The 20870-nt window shown below is 39.9% G+C and overlaps 1 protein-coding gene across 6 annotated transcripts in view; it reads left to right on the plus strand.

Annotated features, from left to right (window-relative positions):
* Positions 1–20870, plus strand: part of CARF (calcium responsive transcription factor) — a 96715-nt gene that overhangs the window by 36118 nt on the left and 39727 nt on the right. For 4 of the 6 annotated variants that reach the window (XM_030916692.1, XM_030916688.1, XM_030916690.1 and 1 more), the window contains 2 exons: positions 15423–15543; positions 16617–16844. In XM_030916692.1, the coding sequence (XP_030772552.1) occupies positions 15466–15543; positions 16617–16844 (306 nt within the window). In that variant the 5' untranslated portion in view covers positions 15423–15465. Of the gene's footprint in view, positions 1–139; positions 345–15422; positions 15544–16616; positions 16845–20870 lie in introns of those variants that run through there. The other 2 variants (XM_030916689.1, XM_030916693.1) reach the window with 2 other exon arrangements.

Raw genomic sequence — 20870 nt, forward strand, 5'->3', positions numbered from 1 at the left:
ATGACTGCACTCCCTATGGAGAAGGGTGTCTTAGCAGCTGACTCTAGGGGGCTAGTCCAGCTCTAGGAAGGATGACTACTAGAGGAGTTTGGTCTGTAGGGCAGAGTGTCTCAGCTCAACCACTGCTCTGTTTCCCTAGGACACAGGATACTATGTCAGCTCAGCCCTGGGATGGGCAGCTGCTCAACTTGGCCACAGCACCAGTTCTCCAGGGCCCCATGTGCTGCTTCAGCTTAAGCCTGGGGGGCATGACCGTTCCAGGAGGCCCAGGCATCATTTCCTGGAATGTGGGTAGTTGCTTCACCTTATGCACTGGAGAGGCATGACTGCTCTGAGCAGCTAAGGTACTGTTTCCCTGGGAGGCAGGATACTGCTTCAGCTCTGGCCTGAGGGGGTGATAGGAGGGATAGGTGGGGTGGCTCCATCTCTGCTTCCCCCTACCCCTGTACGAGGGTATAACAGCTGTTCACAGCTCAACTTGGGGATTTAGGGCCACTGCTAGGGTGGTTCAGTCTTGGCTTAGTCTCAGGGGTAAAGGGGAACTGTGGCTGCTCAGCCCCGGAGCAAGACACACTCCAGCCATAGTTCTGATTCCAAGATGACATAGCACAGTAGCTACATAAACTACAGTGCTTGGGACACAGTGTCAGTTTCTTCTGACGGGGCAGCACAGCAGTGTGGACTCCAGAGAGCTTCCTCAGCTGGGCTTGGTGTCTGTGAAGACTGCAGGGAACCTCAGTGGTGAGGTCTATTAGTAGGGTTGGTTACTGGAATCCTCTTGCTTCCCTCCTTGCTGCAGGGAGTTCTTCTTGGTTCCTAGCTCTTCCCAGTTGGGGGATTGGGTGGTGGAGGCCGGATGCTTCCTTCCATTCTCTATGTGGCCATCCTGAGTTTCTGTGCCCATCAATGCTCTCCCTCATTTATTTTTGTTAAAATGTAGTTGTTTATTCATTATTTTGATTGTCTTTGTGAGGGAGATGAATGCTAGGGACTTCTAGTGGGCCATCTTGCTGATGTAACCTGACTACAATATATTGCTATTAACTGTAGTCACTATGAACTTATTCCTCCTAATTGAAATTTTGTATCCTTTGACCACAGTCTTCTTTTCTTTTCTTTTTTCTTTTTTTTTTTTTTAATTTACACACCACTATACAAACAGGGAACACAGCTTTCTTTTCTAATATGAGGGTGTAAAGCAGGAGTGTCCAATCTTTTGACTTCCCCGGGCTACATTGGAAAAAGATGAATTGTCTTGGGCCACACATAAAATACACTAATGTTAGCTGATGAGTTTTTAAAAAATTGCAAAAAAAAAAAAAAAAAAGTCTCATAATGTTTTAAGAAAGTTTACAAATTTGTGTTGGGCTGCATTTTAAGCCATCCTGAGCCACACCACAGTTCACAGGTTGGACAAGCTTAGTTTAAACGCTATAAATTTCCCTTGAAATTTTATATTAGCTGTATGTCACAAGTTTTGATACATGATATGTTCTTTATGGTTCAGATCTAGTATTTGCTGTTCCATGTAAATTTGAGAGGAACATATGTTCTTTAATTGTTTGGTATGAATTTTAAATATGTCCAGTAATTCGAGCTTGTTCTGTTTCCTTAACTTGGCTGAGATAATTATCATGAGATCTTGCACTATGATAATACATTTGTCAATTTGGCCTTAAATTCTATCCATTTTTTTAAAAGTTGGTTTTTCTTGTTGCTATTTGATTGTTTTTTGAGACAGGGTCTTGCTTTGTCACCTAGGCTGGAGTGCAGTGCCATGATCACAGCTGACTGCAGTCTTGACCTCCCAGGATCAAGCAATCCTTCCACCTCAGCCCTCTGATTACCTGGGACTGCAGGTGAGGGCCACCACACCTGGCTAATTTTTTGTGTGTTGAGACAAGGTTTCAACATGTTGCCCGGGCTAATCTGGAACTCCTGGGATCAAGCAGTCCACCTCCCTCGGCCTCCCGAAGTGCTAGAATTACAGGCATGAGCCACTGCACCTGGCCTAAAAGTTTTTAAAGGGAAATTTCAAAAATATACAGGAGTAGGCTGGGCACGGTGGCTCACTTTGGGAGGCCGAGGGGGGCAGATCACTTGAGGTCAGGAGTTTTGACACCAGCCTGGCCAACATGGTGAAACCCCATCTCTACCAAACAATACAAAAATTAGCTGGGCATGGTGATGTGCACCAGTAGTCCCAGTTACTTGAGAAGCTGAGGTGGGAGAATCGCTTGAACTGCGGAGGTGGAGGTTGCAGTGAGCCGAGATTGCGCCACGGCACCACAGCCTGGGGGCCAAAGTGAGACCTTGTCTCAAAAAAAAATTTGTATTTTATATATATATATAATATATGTTATGTATGTAATATATAATTCTATATAATTATTTATAAATATACATATTATATTAAAATATATACTCCTGTACATATATTTAAATATAAATTTTATAAATATTTATATAAAGTATTATATATATATTAGTAGAATAGTAAATGAAGCCGGTATACAATTATCAATGTATGACCAATCTTGTTTTATTTATTTCTCTATCAATTGTACCCTTTCTCTGACTTTGGTATTTATTTACTTTCTCGTGACAAGGTCTCACTTTGTCACACAGGCTGGGGTGTAGTGGCACAATCACAGCTCCTGGGCTCAAGTGATCTCCTGCTTCAGCTTGCTGAGAAGCTGGGACTAAAGGCACACACCACCACGTCCAGCTAATTTTTTTGATCTTTAGTAGAAATAGGGTCTTGTTACGTTGCCCAGGCTAGTGTCAAACTCTTGGGTTCCGGTGATCCACCCACCTCTGCCTCACAAAGGGCTGGGATTACACATGTGAGTCACCATGCTCAGCCTGACTTTGATATTTTTTAAACAAATCCTAGACATTCTAATAATTTTATCTATAAGTATTAATATTATCAAACCATTCACATACCTAAAAATACCAAAAATACTTATTTTAGAGACAGAGTCTCACTCTGTTGCACAGGCTGAATTGCAGTGGTACAGTCACAGCTTACTGCAGCCTCAAACTCCTGGGCTCAAGCCATCCTCCCACCTCAGCCTCCCAAATAGTTATGACTACAGACATGTGCCCCCCATACCCAGCTAATTTTTTTTTTTTTAAGTTTCTTGTAGAAATGGGGTCTCAGGCTCGTCTTGAACTCTCATGCTGGTCTCAAATTCCTATTCTCAAGTAATCTTCCCATCTCAGCCTCCCAAAGTGTTGGGATTATAAGTGTGAGTCACTGTATCCAGCCCCAAAATTCCTTTTTTTCCCCTTTTTTTAATGGAATGCCTGAATATCCCAAGAAAAATTCCTTAATATCAGATATCTAGTCCACATTCATATTTTCCTGCTTGTATATACACATGCATATATAGGTACATATCCATTTTGGTGATACTATTTTATTTTTTTAATTGAGGTGAAATTCATATAACTTAAAATTAATCCCTTTAAAATGAACAATTTACTGACAGTACATTCACAAAGTTGCAAAAGTGCCATGTAGAGCTTCAAAACATCTTCATCACTCAAAATAAAATTTTGTACCCATTAGTCCATTATACCTTCCCTCAAGCCTCTGGCATCCACCAGTCTTCTTTATTTCTCTATGGATTTACCTATTTTGGATATTTTATGAAAATAGAACCATATAGTATGTGACCTTTTGTGTGTGGCTTGGCTTCTATCACTTAGCATAATGGGATTTTGTTTGTTTGTTTGTTTTTAGACAGGGTCTTGATCTATCTTTGGGCTCTACCTTTGCCCATTTTGTAATTGGGTTATTTTGGATTGTAGTCTTTTTGTTGTTGAATTGTATGAGTTCTTTACGTATTCCAGACCCTTATCAGATATATGATTTGCAGATACTCTCTCCCGTCTGTGGGCTGTCTTTTAACTCTTGTCATGGTGCTCTTTGTACAAAAATTTTTATTTTAATGATGTCCAATTTATCGGTTTTCTCTTTTGCTTGTCCTATTGGTGCCATATCTAAGAAACTATCACCAAATGCAAAGACATACAGATTTACCCCATGTTTTTCCTCTAAGAGTTGCATGGTTTTAGTTCTTATATTTAGCTCTTTGATCCATTTTTCATTTTTGGTATGTAGTATGAGGTAGGAGTTCAACATCATTCGTTTTCATGTGGATATTCAGTTGTCCTGGCATCATTTGTTGGAGATAGTATTCTTTCCTCATCAAATGCTTTTGGCACCCTTGTCAAAAATCATTTAACCATAGATATATATTTCTGGACTCTCAATTCTGTTGTATTTATTGCTCTAAATTTCCCTCTGAGCACTGCTTTTGTTGCAGCCCATAAGTTTTGATATATTGTGCATATTATCATTGCTATATTTTATGAATTGATATCTATCATCACACCCTCTAGAGTTACACGCTTTTTTTTTTTTGGTTCTATAGTGTTTTATTTCTGTCCTTAAAACACACATACAAAGTTACAATATTGAAATTATTATTATTATTTTTTTTTTTTTTTGAGACGGACTCTTGCTCTGTCGCCCAGGCTGGAGTGCAGTGGCCTGATCTCAGCTCACTGCAAGCTCCGCCTCCCAGGTTCACGCCATTCTCCTGCCTCAGCCTCCTGAGTAGCTGGGACTACAGGCGCCTGCCACCTCGCCCGGCTAATTTTTTGTATTTTTTAGTAGAGACGGGGTTTCACCATGTTAGCCAGGATGGTCTCGATCTCCTGACCTCGTGATCCGCCTGTCTCGGCCTCCCAAAGTGCTGGGATTACAGGCTTGAGCCACCGCGCCTGGCCAAAATTATTATTTTATACAGAGAATGTTTATTTATATTTTTATAGAATTATTAATTTGTTTGCTTGCCATTTTTTCAAATATCTCAGGACTTCTTTCTGTTATAATATTTGTTTTTTTGAAATATATATTTTTTTGCTAAAATAATGTGCTTTATTCAGTTATTTAACATGTAAGAGGGGGGCGGAGCAAGATGGCCGAATAGGAACAGCTCCAGTCTCCAACTCCCAGCGCGAGCAACACAGAAGACCGGTGATTTCTGCATTTTCTTTTTTTTTTTTTTTTTTTTTTTTTTTTTTTTTTTTTTTTTTTTTTTTGAGGCGGAGTCTTGCTCTGTCACCCGGGCTGGAGTGCAGTGGCCGGATCTCAGCTCACTGCAAGCTCCGCCTCCCGGGTTTACGCCATTCTCCTGCCTCAGCCTCCGGAGTAGCTGGGACTACAGGCGCCCGCCACCTCGCCCGGCTAGTTTTTGTATTTTTAGTAGAGACGGGGTTTCACCGTGTTAGCCAGGATGGTCTCGATCTCCTGACCTTGTGATCCGCCCGTCTCGGCCTCCCAAAGTGCTGGGATTACAGGCTTGAGCCACCGCGCCCGGCCGATTTCTGCATTTTCAACTGAGGTACTGGGGTCATCTCACTAGGGAGTGCCAGACAATCGGTGCTGGTCAGCCGCTGCAGCCCGACCAGCGAGAGCTGAAGCAGGGCGAGGCATCGCCTCACCTGGAAGCGCAAGGGGGAAGGGAATCCCTTTTCCTAGCCAGGGGAACCGAGACACACAACACCTGGAAAATCAGGTAACTCCCACCCCAATACTGCGCTTTAAGCAAACGGGCACACCAGGAGAATATATCCCACACCAGGCCGGGAGGGTCCCACGCCCACGGAGCCTCCCTCACTGCTAGCACAGCAGTCTGTGGCGATCTATCCGCAAGGCAGCAGCGAGGCTAGGGGAGGGGCACCCGCCATTGCTGAGGCTTAAGTAGGTAAACAAAGCCGCTGGGAAGCTCGAACTGGGTGGAGCTCACAGCAGCTCAAGGAAGCCTGCCTGTCTCTGTAGACTCCACCTCTGGGGACAGCGCACACCTGAAGACCAACAGGGGAAGCAGCGGGGGCTGGTGCAGACGCGAACGACTCTGTCTGACAGCTTTGGGGAGAGCCGTGGATCTCCCAACGCGGAGGTTGAGATCTGAGAATGGACAGACTGCCTGCTCAGGTGGGTCCCTGACCCCTGAGTAGCCTAGCTGGGAGACATCCCCCACTAGGGGCACTCTGACACCCCACACCTCACAGGGTGGAGTACACCCCTGAGAGGAAACTTCCAAAGGAAGAATCAGACAGGTACACTCGCTGTTCAGCAATATTCTATCTTCTGCAACCTCTGCTGCTGATACCCAGGCAAACAGAGTCTGCAGTGGACCTCAAGCAATCTCCAACAGACCAACAGACAGTCCTTCTGACTGTCAGAAGGAAAACTATCAAACAGGAAGGACACCTATACCAAAACCCCATCAGTACGTCACCATCATCAAAGACCAGAGACAGATAAAACCACAAAGATGGGGAAGAAGCAGGGCAGAAAAGCTGGAAATTCAAAAAATAAGAGCGCATCTCCCCCTGCAAAGGAGCGCAGCCCATCGCCAGCAACGGATCAAAGCTGGTCAGAGAATGACTTTGACGAGATGAGAGAAGAAGGCTTCAGTCCATCAAACTTCTCAGAGCTAAAGGAGGAATTACGTACCCAGCGCAAAGAAACTAAAAATCTTGAAAAAAGAGTGGAAGAATTGACAGCTAGAATAATTAATGCAGAGAAGATCATAAACGAAATGACAGAGATGAAAACCATGACATGAGAAATACGTGACAAATGCACAAGCTTCAGTAACCGACTCAATCAACTGGAAGAAAGAGTATCAGCGATTGAAGATCAAATGAATGAAATGAAGCGAGAAGAGAAACCAAAAGAAAAAAGAAGAAAAAGAAATGAACAAAGCCTGCAAGAAGTATGGGATTATGTAAAAAGACCAAATCTACGTCTGATTGGGGTGCCTGAAAGTGAGGGTGAAAATGGAACGAAGTTGGAAAACACTCTTCAGGATATCATCCAGGAGAACTTCCCCAACCTAGTAGGGCAGGCCAACATTCAAATTCAGGAAATACAGAGAACACCACAAAGACACTCCTCGAGAAGAGCAACTCCAAGACACATAATTGCCAGATTTACCAAAGTTGAAATGAAGGAAAAAATCTTAAGGGCAGCCAGAGAGAAAGGTCGGGTTACCCACAAAGGGAAGCCCATCAGACTAACAGCAGATCTCTCGGCAGAAACTCTACAAGCCAGAAGAGAGTGGTGGCCAATATTCAACGTTCTTAAAGAAAAGAATTTTAAACCCAGAATTTCATATCCAGCCAAACTAAGTTTCATAAGTGAAGGAGAAATAAAATCCTTTACAGATAAGCAAATGCTTAGAGATTTTGTCACCACCAGGCCTGCCTTACAAGAGACCCTGAAGGAAGCCCTAAACATGGAAAGGAACAACCGGTACCAGCCATTGCAAAAACATGCCAAAATGTAAAGACCATCGAGGCTAGGAAGAAACTGCATCAACTAACGAGCAAAATAACCAGCTAATATCATAATGGCAGGATCAAGTTCACACATAACAATATTAACCTTAAATGTAAATGGACTAAATGCTCCAATTAAAAGACACAGACTGGCAAACTGGATAAAGAGTCAAGACCCATCAGTCTGCTGTATTCAGGAGACTCATCTCACATGCAGAGACATACATAGACTCAAAATAAAGGGATGGAGGAAGATCTACCAAGCAAATGGAGAACAAAAAAAAGCAGGGGTTGCAATCCTAGTCTCTGATAAAACAGACTTTAAAACACAGCAAATGTAAAAGAACAGAAATTATAACAAACTGTCTCTCAGACCACAGTGCAATCAAACTAGAACTCAGGACTAAGAAACTCACTCAAAACCGCTCAACTACATGGAAACTGAACAACCTGCTCCTGAATGACTACTGGGTACATAACGAAATGAAGGCAGAAATAAAGATGTTCTTTGAAACCAATGAGAACAAAGATACAACATATCAGAATCTCTGGGACACATTTAAAGCAGTGTGTAGAGGGAAATTTATAGCACTAAATGCCCACAAGAGAAAGCAGGAAAGATCTAAAATTGACACTCTAACATCACAATTAAAAGAACTAGAGAGGCAAGAGCAAACACATTCAAAAGCTAGCAGAAGGCAAGAAATAACTAAGATCAGAGCAGAACTGAAGGAGATAGAGACACAAAAAACCCTCCAAAAAATCAATGAATCCAGGAGTTGGTTTTTTGAAAAGATCAACAAAATTGACAGACCGCTAGCAAGGCTAATAAAGAAGAAAAGAGAGAAGAATCAAATAGACGCAATAAAAAATGATAAAGGGGATATCACCACCGACCCCACAGAAATACAAACAACCATCAGAGAATACTATAAACACCTCTACACAAATCAACTAGAAAATCTAGAAGAAATGGATAATTTCCTGGACACTTACACTCTCCCAAGGCTAAACCAGGAAGAAGTTGAACCCCTGACTAGACCAATAGCAGGCTCTGAAATTGAGGCAACAATTAATAGCCTACCCACCAAAAAAAGTCCAGGACCAGATGGATTCACAGCTGAATTCTACCAGAGGTACAAGGAGGAGCTGGTACCATTCCTTCTGAAACTATTCCAATCAATAGAAAAAGAGGGAATCCTCCCTAACTCATTTTATGAGGCCAACATCATCCTGATACCAAAGCCTGGCAGAGACACAACAAAAAAAGAGAATTTTAGACCAATATCCCTGATGAACATCGATGCAAAAATTCTCAATAAAATACTGGCAAACCGGATTCAGCAGCACATCAAAAAGCTTATCCACCATGATCAAGTGGGCTTCATCCCTGGGATGCAAGGCTGGTTCAACATTCGCAAATCAATAAACGTAATCCAGCATATAAACAGAACCAAAGACAAGAACCACATGATTATCTCAATAGATGCAGAAAAGGCTTTTGACAAAATTCAACAGCCCTTCATGCTAAAAACGCTCAATAAATTCGGTATTGATGGAACGTACCTCAAAATAATAAGAGCTATTTATGACAAACCCACAGCCAATATCATACTGAATGGGCAAAAACTGGAAGCATTCCCTTTGAAAAGTGGCACAAGACAGGGATGCCCTCTCTCACCACTCCTATTCAACATAGTGTTGGAAGTTCTGGCTAGGGCAATCAGGCAAGAGAAAGAAATCAAGGGTATCCAGTTAGGAAAAGAAGAAGTCGAATTGTCCCTGTTTGCAGATGACATGATTGTATATTTAGAAAACCCCATCATCTCAGCCCAAAATCTCCTTAAGCTGATAAGCAACTTCGGCAAAGTCTCAGGATAGAAAATTAATGTGCAAAATCACAAGCATTCTTATACACCAGTAACAGACAAGCAGAGAACCAAATCAGGAATGAACTTCCATTCACAATTGCTTCAAAGAGAATAAAATACCTAGGAATCCAGCTTACAAGGGATGTAAAGGACCTCTTCAAGGAGAACTACAAACCACTGCTCAGTAAAATAAAAGAGGACACAAACAAATGGAAGAACATAGCATGCTCATGGATAGGAAGAATCAATATTGTGAAAATGGCCATACTGCCCAAGGTTATTTATAGATTCAGTGCCATCCCCATCAAGCTACCAATGAGTTTCTTCACAGAATTGGAAAAAACTGCTTTAAAGTTCATATGGAACCAAAAAAGAGCCCGCATTGCCAAGACAATCCTAAGTCAAAAGGACAAAGCTGGAGGCGTCACGCTACCTGACTTCAAACTATACTACAAGGCTACAGTAACCAAAACAGCATGGTACTGGTACCAAAACAGAGATATAGACCAATAGAACAGAACAGAGTCCTCAGAAGTAATACCGCACATCTACAGCCATCTGATCTTTGACAAACCTGAGAGAAACAAGAAATGGGGAAAGGATTCCCTATTTAATAAATGGTGCTGGGAAAATTGGCTAGCCATAAGTAGAAAGCTGAAACTGGATCCTTTCCTTACCCCTTATCGAAGATTAATTCAAGATGGATTAGAGACTTAAATGTTAGACCTAATACCATAAAAACCCTAGAAGAAAATCTAGGTAGTACCATTCAGGACATAGGCATGGGCAGGGACTTCATGTCTAAAACACCAACAGCAACGGCAGCAAAAGCCAAAATTGACAAATGGGATCTAATTAAACTAAAGAGCTTCTGCACAGCAAAAGAAACTACCATCAGAGTCAACAGGCAGCCTACAGAATGGGAGAAAATTTTTGCAACCTACTCATCTGACAAAGGGCTAATATCCAGAATCTACAAAGAACTCAAACAAATATACAAGAAAAAAACAACCCCATCCAAAAGTGGGCAAAGGATATGAACAGACATTTCTCAAAAGAAGACATTCATACAGCCAACAGACACATGAAAAAATGCTCATCATCACTGGCCATCAGAGAAATGCAAATCAAAACCACAGTGAGATACCATCTCACACCAGTTAGAATGGCAATCATTAAGAAGTCAGGAAACAACACGTGTTGGAGAGGATGTGGAGAAATAGGAACACTTTTACACTGTTGGTGGGATTGTAAACTAGTTCAACCATTATGGAAAACAGTATGGCAATTCCTCAAGGATCAGAACTAGATGTACCATATGACCCAGCCATCCCACTACTGGGTATATACCCAAAGGATTATAAATTATTCTACTACAAAGACACATGCACACGTATGTTTATTGCGGCACTATTCACAATAGCAAAGACTTGGAATCAACCCAAATGTCCATCTGTGACAGACTGGATTAAGAAAATGTGGCACATATACACCATGGAATACTATGCAGCCATAAAAAAGGATGAGTTTGCGTCCTTTGTAGGGACATGGATGCAGCTGGAAACCATCATTCTTAGCAAACTATCACAAGAAGAGAAAACCAAACACCGCGTGTTCTCACTCATAGGTGGGAACTGAACAATGAGATCACTTGGACTCGGGAAGGGGAACATCACACACTGGGGCCTATCATGGGGAGGGGGGAGGAGGGAGGGATTGCATTGGGGAGTTATACATGATATAAATGATGAATTGATGGGTGCTGACGAGTTGATGGGTGCAGCACACCAACATGGCATAAGTATACATATGTAACAAACCTGCACGTTATGCACATGTACCCTAGAACTTAAAGTATAATAAAAAAAAAAGAAAAGAAAGAAATACAAAGGTAATTCCTGTACCAAATTTTTTATATTTGGTGTATTTTTTTTCTCTTCCCTTTTATAATCTGCTTGTGTGGCATGACTTAACTGTTCTTTTTTTATTATTTATTATTTATTTATTTATTTTTTGAGACAGAGTCTTGCTCTTATTGACCAGGCTGGAGTGCAGTGGTGCAATCTCAGCTCATTACAACCTGTGTCTCCTGGGTTCAAGTGATTCTCTTGACCCAGCCTCCCAAGTCACTGGAATTATAGGCGTGTGCCACCACGCCTGGCTAGTTTTTGTATTTTTAGTAGAGATGGGGTTTCACTATGTTGGCTAGGCTGGTCTCAAACTCCTGACCTCAGGTGATCCACCCTCCTTGGCCTCCCAAAGTGCAGGGATTATAGGTGTAAGCCATTGCACCTAGCCAACAACTGTAAAAAAAAATTGTTTTAATTGTAGTAGTTGTAGATATTTATGGGGTACATGAAATGTTTTGATGCTGACATGCAATGTATAATAATTATATCATGTAAAATGGGGTATCCATCGTCTCAAGCATTTATCCATCCCCTCAAGCATTTATCCTTTGTGTTACAAACAATCCAATTATACTATTTTAGTTACTTTTAAATATAATTAAGTTATTGACTGTAGTTACCCTGTTGTGCTATCAAATATGAAGTGTGTTGTTTAGAAATTCTTTCATATATGAGACATTGATTGTAAACTCTCCGTTTTTTGTTTTTTATTTATTATTATGATTCTTTTTGAGACAGAGTCTTGCCCTGTTGCCCAGGCTAGAGTGCCATGGCATGATCTTGGCTCACTGCAACCTCCACTTCCTGGATTCAAGCAATTTTTGTACCTTAGTCACTCGAGTAGCTGTGGTTCCAGGTATGCGCCATCACACCCAGCTAATTGTTTTTTTTTTTTTTTTGTATTTTTATTAGAGACAGGGTTTTGCCATGTTAGTCAGGATGGTCTTGAACTCCTGGCCTTAAGTGATCTGCCTGCCTCGGCCTCCAAAAGTGTTCGGATTACAGTGTGAGCCACCGTACCCAGCCAACTTTCAGTTTTTTTAAATCTTAAAGTATCTTCCTTTCACTCTCTTTTCTGAGAAAAGTTGGGTTTTGTGGAGTGGTGTTTTGTTGTTGTTGTTGTTTTTTGGGGTTTTTTTTTTGGTTATTCTGAAGGTTAGACAGTAGAAAAAAATAGTTTGGATCATATGCAATTGTTTATTGATAGTTACTTTTCTTTTTTCTCTTTTTTGAGATGGGGTTTCGCCATGTTGCCCAGGCTGGTCTCAAACTTGCGGGCTCAAGCGATCTGCCCTCCTCGGCCTCCCAAAATGCTAGGATTACAGGCGTGAGCCACCACATCCGGCCAATCTACTTTCTTAAAACCTTAAATATTCCTGTGACTTCTGCTACCTTGTTGCTATAAGAAGGCCACTATATGTCTAATTTCAATTATCTGTAGGGATTCTGTCTTATCTCTCTTTCTTTAATTTTTTTTTTTTTTTTAACCTAGGCTCAGGGATGTTTTTATGGTCTGTCTTGTCTCTCCAGATGCATTTTTCTGTTCCTCTTTAGCATATTGCATGTTCACTACATTGAGTATGGGTTTCTTTTTATTTCTCTTGGAATACTTAAAAGTAAGACTTCCTTTATCTGTGGATTCATGTCTTTAGTTTTGAAAAACTGCCAGCCATTATCTCTTCAAATACAGATGGTCCCTGACTTACATTAATTCAACTTACAATTTTCAACTTTATGATGGTGTGAAAATGATATATATTTAGTACACCCCTTAATCTATGATGGCGATGGCATTACATCTGGATAAACCCATTGTAAATCAAAAATGCTGTAAGTCAAAAATGCACTTTCAACTTAGGATAGTTTCCACTTAAGGTATTTTCAACTCACAGTGTGTTTATCGGGATAAGTCTGAGAGCATCTATATTATCTCTCCTTCATTTTCTCTTTTCTATTCTTTTGAGACTTCACTTATATGCATACTGTACTTTCTATTTTCCTTATTTTTAAGTCTCTTTGTCATATTTTTTATCTTCTGTTTTTGCTTTGATGCAGTCTAGGTAATTTTAAACTCTGTCTTCCAATTTAATAATTCTTTCTTCTGCATCTAATCTATTTAACTTATCCATTGCCTTCTTTTTTTTTTTCTTTTTTTGAGATAGGGTGTTGCTGTGTCACCCAGGCTGGAGTGCAGTGGCATGATTATGGCTCACTGCAGCCTCAGACTCCTGGACTCAAGAGATCCTCCCGCCTCAGCCTCCCGAGTAGCTGGGACTGCAGACCCACACCACCATACGTGGCTGATTTTTAAATTTTTTGTAGAGACAGGCTCTCATTATGTTGCCCAAGCTGGTCTCGAATTCCTGGCCTCAAGCAATCCTCTTGCCTTGGTCTCTCAAAGTGCTGGAATTATAGACATGAACCACTGTTTCTGGCCCCATTGACTTTCTAATTTCAACAGTTTTCCTTTTTTTTTTTTTTTTTTTTTTTTTTTTGAGACAAAATCTTGCTCTGTCACCCAGGCTGGAGTGCAGTGGCGCCATCTCGGCTCACTGCAACCTCCACCTCCTGGGTTTAAGCAATTCTTCTGCTTCAGCCTCCCAAGTAGTGAGGATTACAGGCATGCACCACCATGCTCAGCTAATTATTGTAGAGACAGGGTTTCCCCATGTTGGCCAGGCTCCTGACCACAAGTGATCCACCCACCTGGACTTCCCAGAGTACGGAGATTACAGGCATGAGCCACTGTGCCCAGCCTGTTTTTTTTAAAAATTAAACTTTTGATAGTTTTTATTATTTGCTTATCTCTGTGATTCATTTTTTAGACATTAAATAATTACATTATATTCAATCTTACATGTTTCCAATATGGGAAGTCTTTAGGGGCTGTCTGAATCTGGTGACTCATTCACATGGTAGCTAATTTCTTTTTTTATTCTTTGATTGTTAGCTTATATTTGATTGATCTTAATATGAAAGAAAACTGGAGTCTTAACTGGATTTCTTTTTCTCCAAATAGTAGCTGCATTTTTTCTTACCAGAAGCCAGGTTACACTCTTCACCCCAAACCTTTCAGGTTGTTATCCTTATCTTGGGAGTTTTAAGTTTTCTTCCCCTACCAGCTACTTGTCCCAACTTCAGTTTCTTAGCCACAAAACTAATGTATTAGAACTAACCTTGGGGAAAGTTTCCTCTTTGTTTATGCTCAACTCTTTGGTTTTGCTTTTTTGGGGTTGCGGGGAGAGGAGAGTGGTCATTGGAGTGAGGAATGCCTTTGATTGTTGCCACTTCTTGTAGCAGAGCCTGGACACAAAATAAATATTTTATTTTTGGTCAACTTTCTGTTTTTTGTTTTGCAGCAAGACAGTTTTATTTTTTACAGTATCTATTTGCCATATTGCCACTAATGGGAGGCTCTTTTTATTTTGAAACCCCTTCTAAATAATTTTATTCTCAAGTAATATAGATATAATATGTAAAATTCAAAAATAATCCAGAAAGTTATAAATTCAAATTGCTTTTACTTCCATATTCCATAGCACAAGGTAACAACAGGCTTTTTGGAATTTTTGTAATTGATTTTTTACTTGATTAGGTTATAAGTGATCATTTAAAATCTTAAAGGAGAAGCAAGATACTTTATAGCCATATATTAAAACTGGACTGATTTTGTAGCTTTACAGAAATTGCCCCAATTGAGAACTACTATACTAGACATAAGTGGCTCAGAGTTATTGGTATATATATTTCTTCATTTTTTTTTAAATATCTCTTTCTTTTCAAAGCTTGTCAAACTAATGTTAAGTGGTATACTTGTCTATTAATGGTAAAAATTGTATATATATATACAATATCTGTCTACACCAGGATATCTGTTTTAAAATTGTATAATGCTACAATAGGGCATACCCAACTCATAAAGTTGAAAAACTTTATTTGCATTAAATCTCTGGTAATATGATAATTTTAGAAGTATTTGAAGGGGTATACCAGTACCTTGTCACATAAAATAAATCTTAAAAAGCCAGTACAGAAGTGTAGTTAAAGATAGGGTGAGGGAACTATATAACACTAATTTTTTGCCCTGCATTGAATGTATTCTGGTGCCTTGGCAAGTCATTTTTAAAAATGTTAGTTTTTTAATCTATAGAATGGAAATGATTTTACCTAAATTATATAGGGTACCACAGTAGTGAATATGAGAGATTTGTTTAAGATAAAACATTCCACAAAAATACTAACTGCTTTAGTTGATCGACTATTTAAACTCTTTCAGCTATTAAATAATAGAAGAAAATGGAATTGAATATGATGTCAGCATGGAACAATCTAATGATTCATTAAGAGTCAACCATAATGATGGTGAAGAGTCAAAAACCGATGCTCAAGTATTTGAGGTATGGATTCAGCTGGGAACTTTTTTCCATCCTAGGGTAAAACAGTGTGCCATTTAACAGCTCTTTATGCTCAAGGGATAGCTGTTATATTTAGTGTATTCAAGAATTTTGGGCTGGGCGCAGTGGCTCACACCTGTAATTCCAGCATTTTGGGAGGCCGAGGCGGGCGTATCACGTGAGGTCAGGAGTTCAAGACCAGCCTGGCCAACGTGGTGAAACCCTGTCTGTACTAAAAATACAAAAATTAGCCGGGCGTGGTGGTGAGTGCCTGTAATCCCAGCTACTTGGGAGGCTGAGGCTGGAGAATCACTTAAACCCAGAAGGCAGAGGTTGCTGTGAGCCGAGATCCCACCATTGCAGTCCACAAGAGTGAAACTCCATTTCAAAAAAAAAAGCGAAAAGAATTTAGGCCGGGCGCGGTGGCTCATGCCTGTAATCTCATCTCTTTGGGAGGCTGAGGCGGGTGGATCACGAGGTCAGGAGATCGAGACCATCCTGGCTAACATGGTGAAACCCCGTCTCTACTAAAAATACAGAAAATTAGCCGGGTGTTGTGGCAGTCGCCTATAGTCTCGGCTACTCTGGAGGCTGAGGCAGGAGAATGGCATGAACCCAGGAGGAGGAGCTTGCAGTGAGCCAAGATAGTGCCGTTGCACTGCAGCCTGGGTGACAGAGCAAGAGTCTGTCTCAAAAAAAAAAACAAAAGAATTTTAATGTTTAATTATACACATATTTTATGAAATATTTAATAATACAGAACTTAAGACTTAGATATATTCATAAAAATTTTATATACAGAGAAAAATCTAAAGGTTGAATTATATTACATTATTTCAGGTTCCATTCCTGTGGACAATTTTGATAAAATTAAGATAATAAATATAATAATCAACAATTTTACTTAAGAAATGCTTTCTGTGTATAGCAATTTGTATGAATTGACAACTCTTATAAAAAAGTAAAAACAACTGAAAAATGGATATCTTTTCATTTTTATTATACCCATCTTTAAAAAAAAATGCTGACAGTATATCCTAAAAAGACTGAAGTGATTTTTTTTTTCTTTGCAAAAGCATCTAACCTGTATGGACTCCAGGGATTCTTCCTTTGGACAAAATGATTCTCCTACAGTTTTGCCCATCACTACTCCTGAAGCAAATAATTCACTCATATCACAGAATATAACAGGGCCCCTGACTCAGACACAGACTCTTTCTGCAGAGCATTTCCATCTAGTGGACCAAAATGGGCAAGCTATTCAATATGAACTTCAGTCATTGGGGGAATCCAGTGCACAAATGGTGAGTATATTTTGTAAGTAACCAGTTTTATGCTCTTTAGCAAAATATATTAGTCTTACTAAATGACCTTAATTTCTTGACACTTTTTATTTACATTGTGGTTATTTATTTTTGAGGTGGAGTTTCACTCCTGTTGCCCAGGTTGGAGTGCAATGGCACGATCTTGGTTCACTGCAACCTCTGCCTTCCAAGTTCAAGCAATTCTCCTGCCTCAGCCTCCCAAGTAGGTGGGATTACAGGTGCCCACCACCACACCTGGCTAATTTTTTTGTTTTTTTAGCAGACGCAGGATTTCACCATGTTGGTCAGGCTGGCTTCAAACTCCTGACCTCAGGTGATCCACGCGCGTTGGCCTCCCAAAGTGCTGGGATTACAGGCTTGAGCCACTGAGCCCGGCCACATTGTGTTTAAAATAGTGTTTCCATGACTTTCATTTTTATGTAAGGATTTTAAAAGATTTCCATTCAGGACTACAAATAGTACTTTAAATAAAGAGTACTGGCCGGGCGAGGTGGCGGGTGCCTGTAGTCCCAGCTACTCAGGAGGCTGAGGCAGGAGAATGGCGTAAACCCGGGAGGCGGAGCTTGCAGTGAGCTGAGATCTGGCCACTGCACTCCAGTCCAGGCGACAGAGTGAGACTCCGCCTCAAAAAAAAAAAAAAAAAAAAAAAAAGAGTACTTACCAGTCTCTGTGTTTGGGCACACTTGTGTTTTGAGATCAATTGGAAATATAACATAATCTGTAACTAGTTCTGAAGTGCCAGAGTTGACGTGGAACTTACATTTAATGGAACGCACACACACACACACACACACACACACACACACACACACACATATTAGACTAAACTCCAGTTTGTTTGTTTTTTTTCCAAGACGGAATCTTGCTCTGTCACCGAGGCTGGAGTGCAGTGGCATGATCTCGGCTCACTGCAACCTCCTCCTCCTGGTTTCAAGCAGTTCTCTTGCCTCATCCTCCTGAGTAACTGGGATTACAGGTGCCTGCCATCACACCCGGCTAGTTTTTGTAATTTTAGTAGAGACGGGGTTTCACCACGTTGGCCCGGCTTGTCTTGAACTCCTGACCTCGTTATCCACCCACCTCAGCCTCCTAAAGTGCTGGGATTACAAGCGTGAGCCACCGTGTCCAGCCTAAACTCCAGTTTTTGATTTATCAACATCTCACTGACCTCCAAGCCACTTTCTGGTATGTTTTCTTGAAGAAATAGAAAGTAATGGAGGTAATGCAATGGAGGTACCACTAGTATATGGGGAATTAGACATATCCTTGCTAATCTTTGTGGGTAAATGTGTGCCACGTGAGTCAGAATGCATAAAGATAAAAAGATGAGGATGGCTAAATACTTTTCAAACTGTTGGCTAAAAGTATTTTTGACCAAGTTCATAGTTTGAGCCAAAGAGGTGAAAGATTGTTTTGACTGACATATGGAAAATTACTAAGAAAAACCTCTAAGTTGCTCTCTGGTTATTTAGAATATACTTAACATAAGTAATACTATGAAGGATAATGTGTCTCTTGCATACTTGAATTTTCCAAATTTTCTACAATGAGTATTTATTACTTTCATAATAAAAATTATTTTTAAAAGCGTAACAACTTTAATTATAAATTACACCACAGGTAAAAATTTTACCTAGAATTAACCCTTGTTTCTGTTCATAATCTAGAGCATTCTAGAGTTAATCTATGCCATTTTACTCCTTTATGATCCAGCCAAATTGAGTTATGTAAATTCTAGGGGTAAGAATAATTGGTTGAGAGGTGACTATGTGCAGGGGAATCCTTCTTGTTTATGTTCGGGCTTTTTGGGACTTAGACCAGAGCCATACTGCATCACCAGCAAAGGTTAATATTCAACAAATAATTTAAATATTAACCAACTACATTTTAATTTTTCATGTCCAGAATGAAGTACTTCTGTAGTTTCCCCTTTATTTGACATTTATTCTAGTTTCTATCAGAACATTTAGAAAGTTTTTTTTTTTCTTCCAACAGGAAGATCAAGGAGTTTGAATGTGTCAAAGGGTTGTCATTTTACCTAGGGTACCTTTCCGAGCAAAGTTGTTTATTTGAGTTCAAAAAAAAGTTAATTAACACTCTTTGTAATTGGATTAAACTTTCTATACAAAGTAAGTACAAAGGTGGTTTTACATTGTTTAGGTAGGAGATGACACAGAAGGTTATTTGAAACCATGGAATAGGAAACATGGTATGAAGCATGGAAAAAAAAATGTGAGAAACAGATTATAAGAAAGAATTTTCTTCAAAGAACTGAAGATCAGAGAGAGAATATTCCTGGAAACTTAATGGAACTTTTGGGTTTGTTTGTTTCAGTGGACTGTATTTTTTAGAGCAATTTTAGGTTCCTGACCAAAGTGAGCAGAGGGTACACAGATTTTCATATATATATATACACTTGCTGTACCTGCACATGGTACAGTATCCCCCTTTATCAACATCTCCTACCAAATGGAGCTATTTGGTGTTTTTTTGTTTTTGGTTTTGGTTTTTTAGTTTTTTTTTTTTTTACTTCAGGTTCAAGGGTACATGCGAAGGTTTGTTACGGAGGTAAACTCAGATTGTACAGGTTATTTCATCCACCCATGCATTAGGCCTAGTACCCAATAGTTATTTTTTCAGCTCCTCTCCCTCCCACCCTCCACTCTGAAGTAGACCCCATTGTCTGTTGTTCCCTTCTTTGTGTTCATAAGTTTTCATCATTTAGCCCCCACTTGTAAGTGAGAATATGCAGTATTTGGTTTTTTGTTTCAGTGATAGTTTGCTAAGGAAGTAGCCTCCAGCTCCACCTGTGTTCCCACGAAAGACATGATCTTGTTCTTTTTTATGGCTGCATAGTATTCTGTGGTGTATATGTACCACATTTTCTTTATCTAATCTGTCAATGATGGGCATTTAGGTTGATGCCATTTGTTTGCTATTGTGAATAGGGCATTAATGAACATTCACATGCATGTGTGTTTATGGAAGAATGATTTATATTCTTCTGGGTATATACCCAATAATAGGATTGCTGGGTTGAATGGTCGTTCTGTTTTTATCTCTTTGAGGAATCACCATACTGCTTTCTACAATGGTTGAACAAATTTACACTCCCACCAGCAGTGTATAAGTGTTCTCTTTTCTCCACAACCTCACTAGCATCTGTTATCTTTTGACTTTTTAATAATAGCCATTCTAACTGGTCTGAGATTGTATCTCATTGTGGTTTTGATTTGCATTTTTCTAATGATTAGTGATATTGAGCTTTTCTTCATATGCTTGTTGACTGCATGTATGTCTTCTTTTTGAAAAGTTTATGTTCAAACTAGACAGAACTACTTTAAATTTCATATGGAACCAAAAAAAAGCCCCTATAGCCAAGACAATCCCAAGCAAAAAGAATAAAGCTGGAGGCATCACGTTTCCTGACTTCAAACTATACTACAAGGCTGCAGTAACCAAAACAGCATGGTACTGGTACCAAAACAGAGATATAGACCAATGGAACAGAACAGAGGCCTCAGAAATAACACCATACATCTACAACCATCTGATCTTCGACAAACGTGACAAAAACAAGCAATGGGGAAACGATTCCCTATTTAATAAATAGTGCTGGGAAAACTGGCTAGCCGTATGCAGAAAACAGAAACTGGACCCCTTCCTTACACCTTATACAAAAATTAACTCAAGGTGGATCAAAGACTTAAATGTAAAACCTGAAACTATAAAAACCCTAGAAGAAAACCTGGGCAGTGCCATTCAGGACATAGACATGGGCAAAGACTTCATGACTAAAACACCAAAAGCAATTGCAACAAAAGCCAAAATTGACAAATGAGATCTAATTAAGCTAGAGAGCTTCTGCACAGCAAAAGAAACTATCATCAGAGTGAACAGGCAACCTACAGAATGGGAGAACATTTTTGCATGCTATCTATCTGACAAAGTTCTAATATCCAGAATCTACAAGAAAGTTAAACAAATTTATAAGAAAATCCATTA

Source organism: Rhinopithecus roxellana, chromosome 14 (assembly GCF_007565055.1).
Source record: "Rhinopithecus roxellana isolate Shanxi Qingling chromosome 14, ASM756505v1, whole genome shotgun sequence".
In the NCBI taxonomy this organism is placed as follows: domain Eukaryota; kingdom Metazoa; phylum Chordata; class Mammalia; order Primates; family Cercopithecidae; genus Rhinopithecus; species Rhinopithecus roxellana.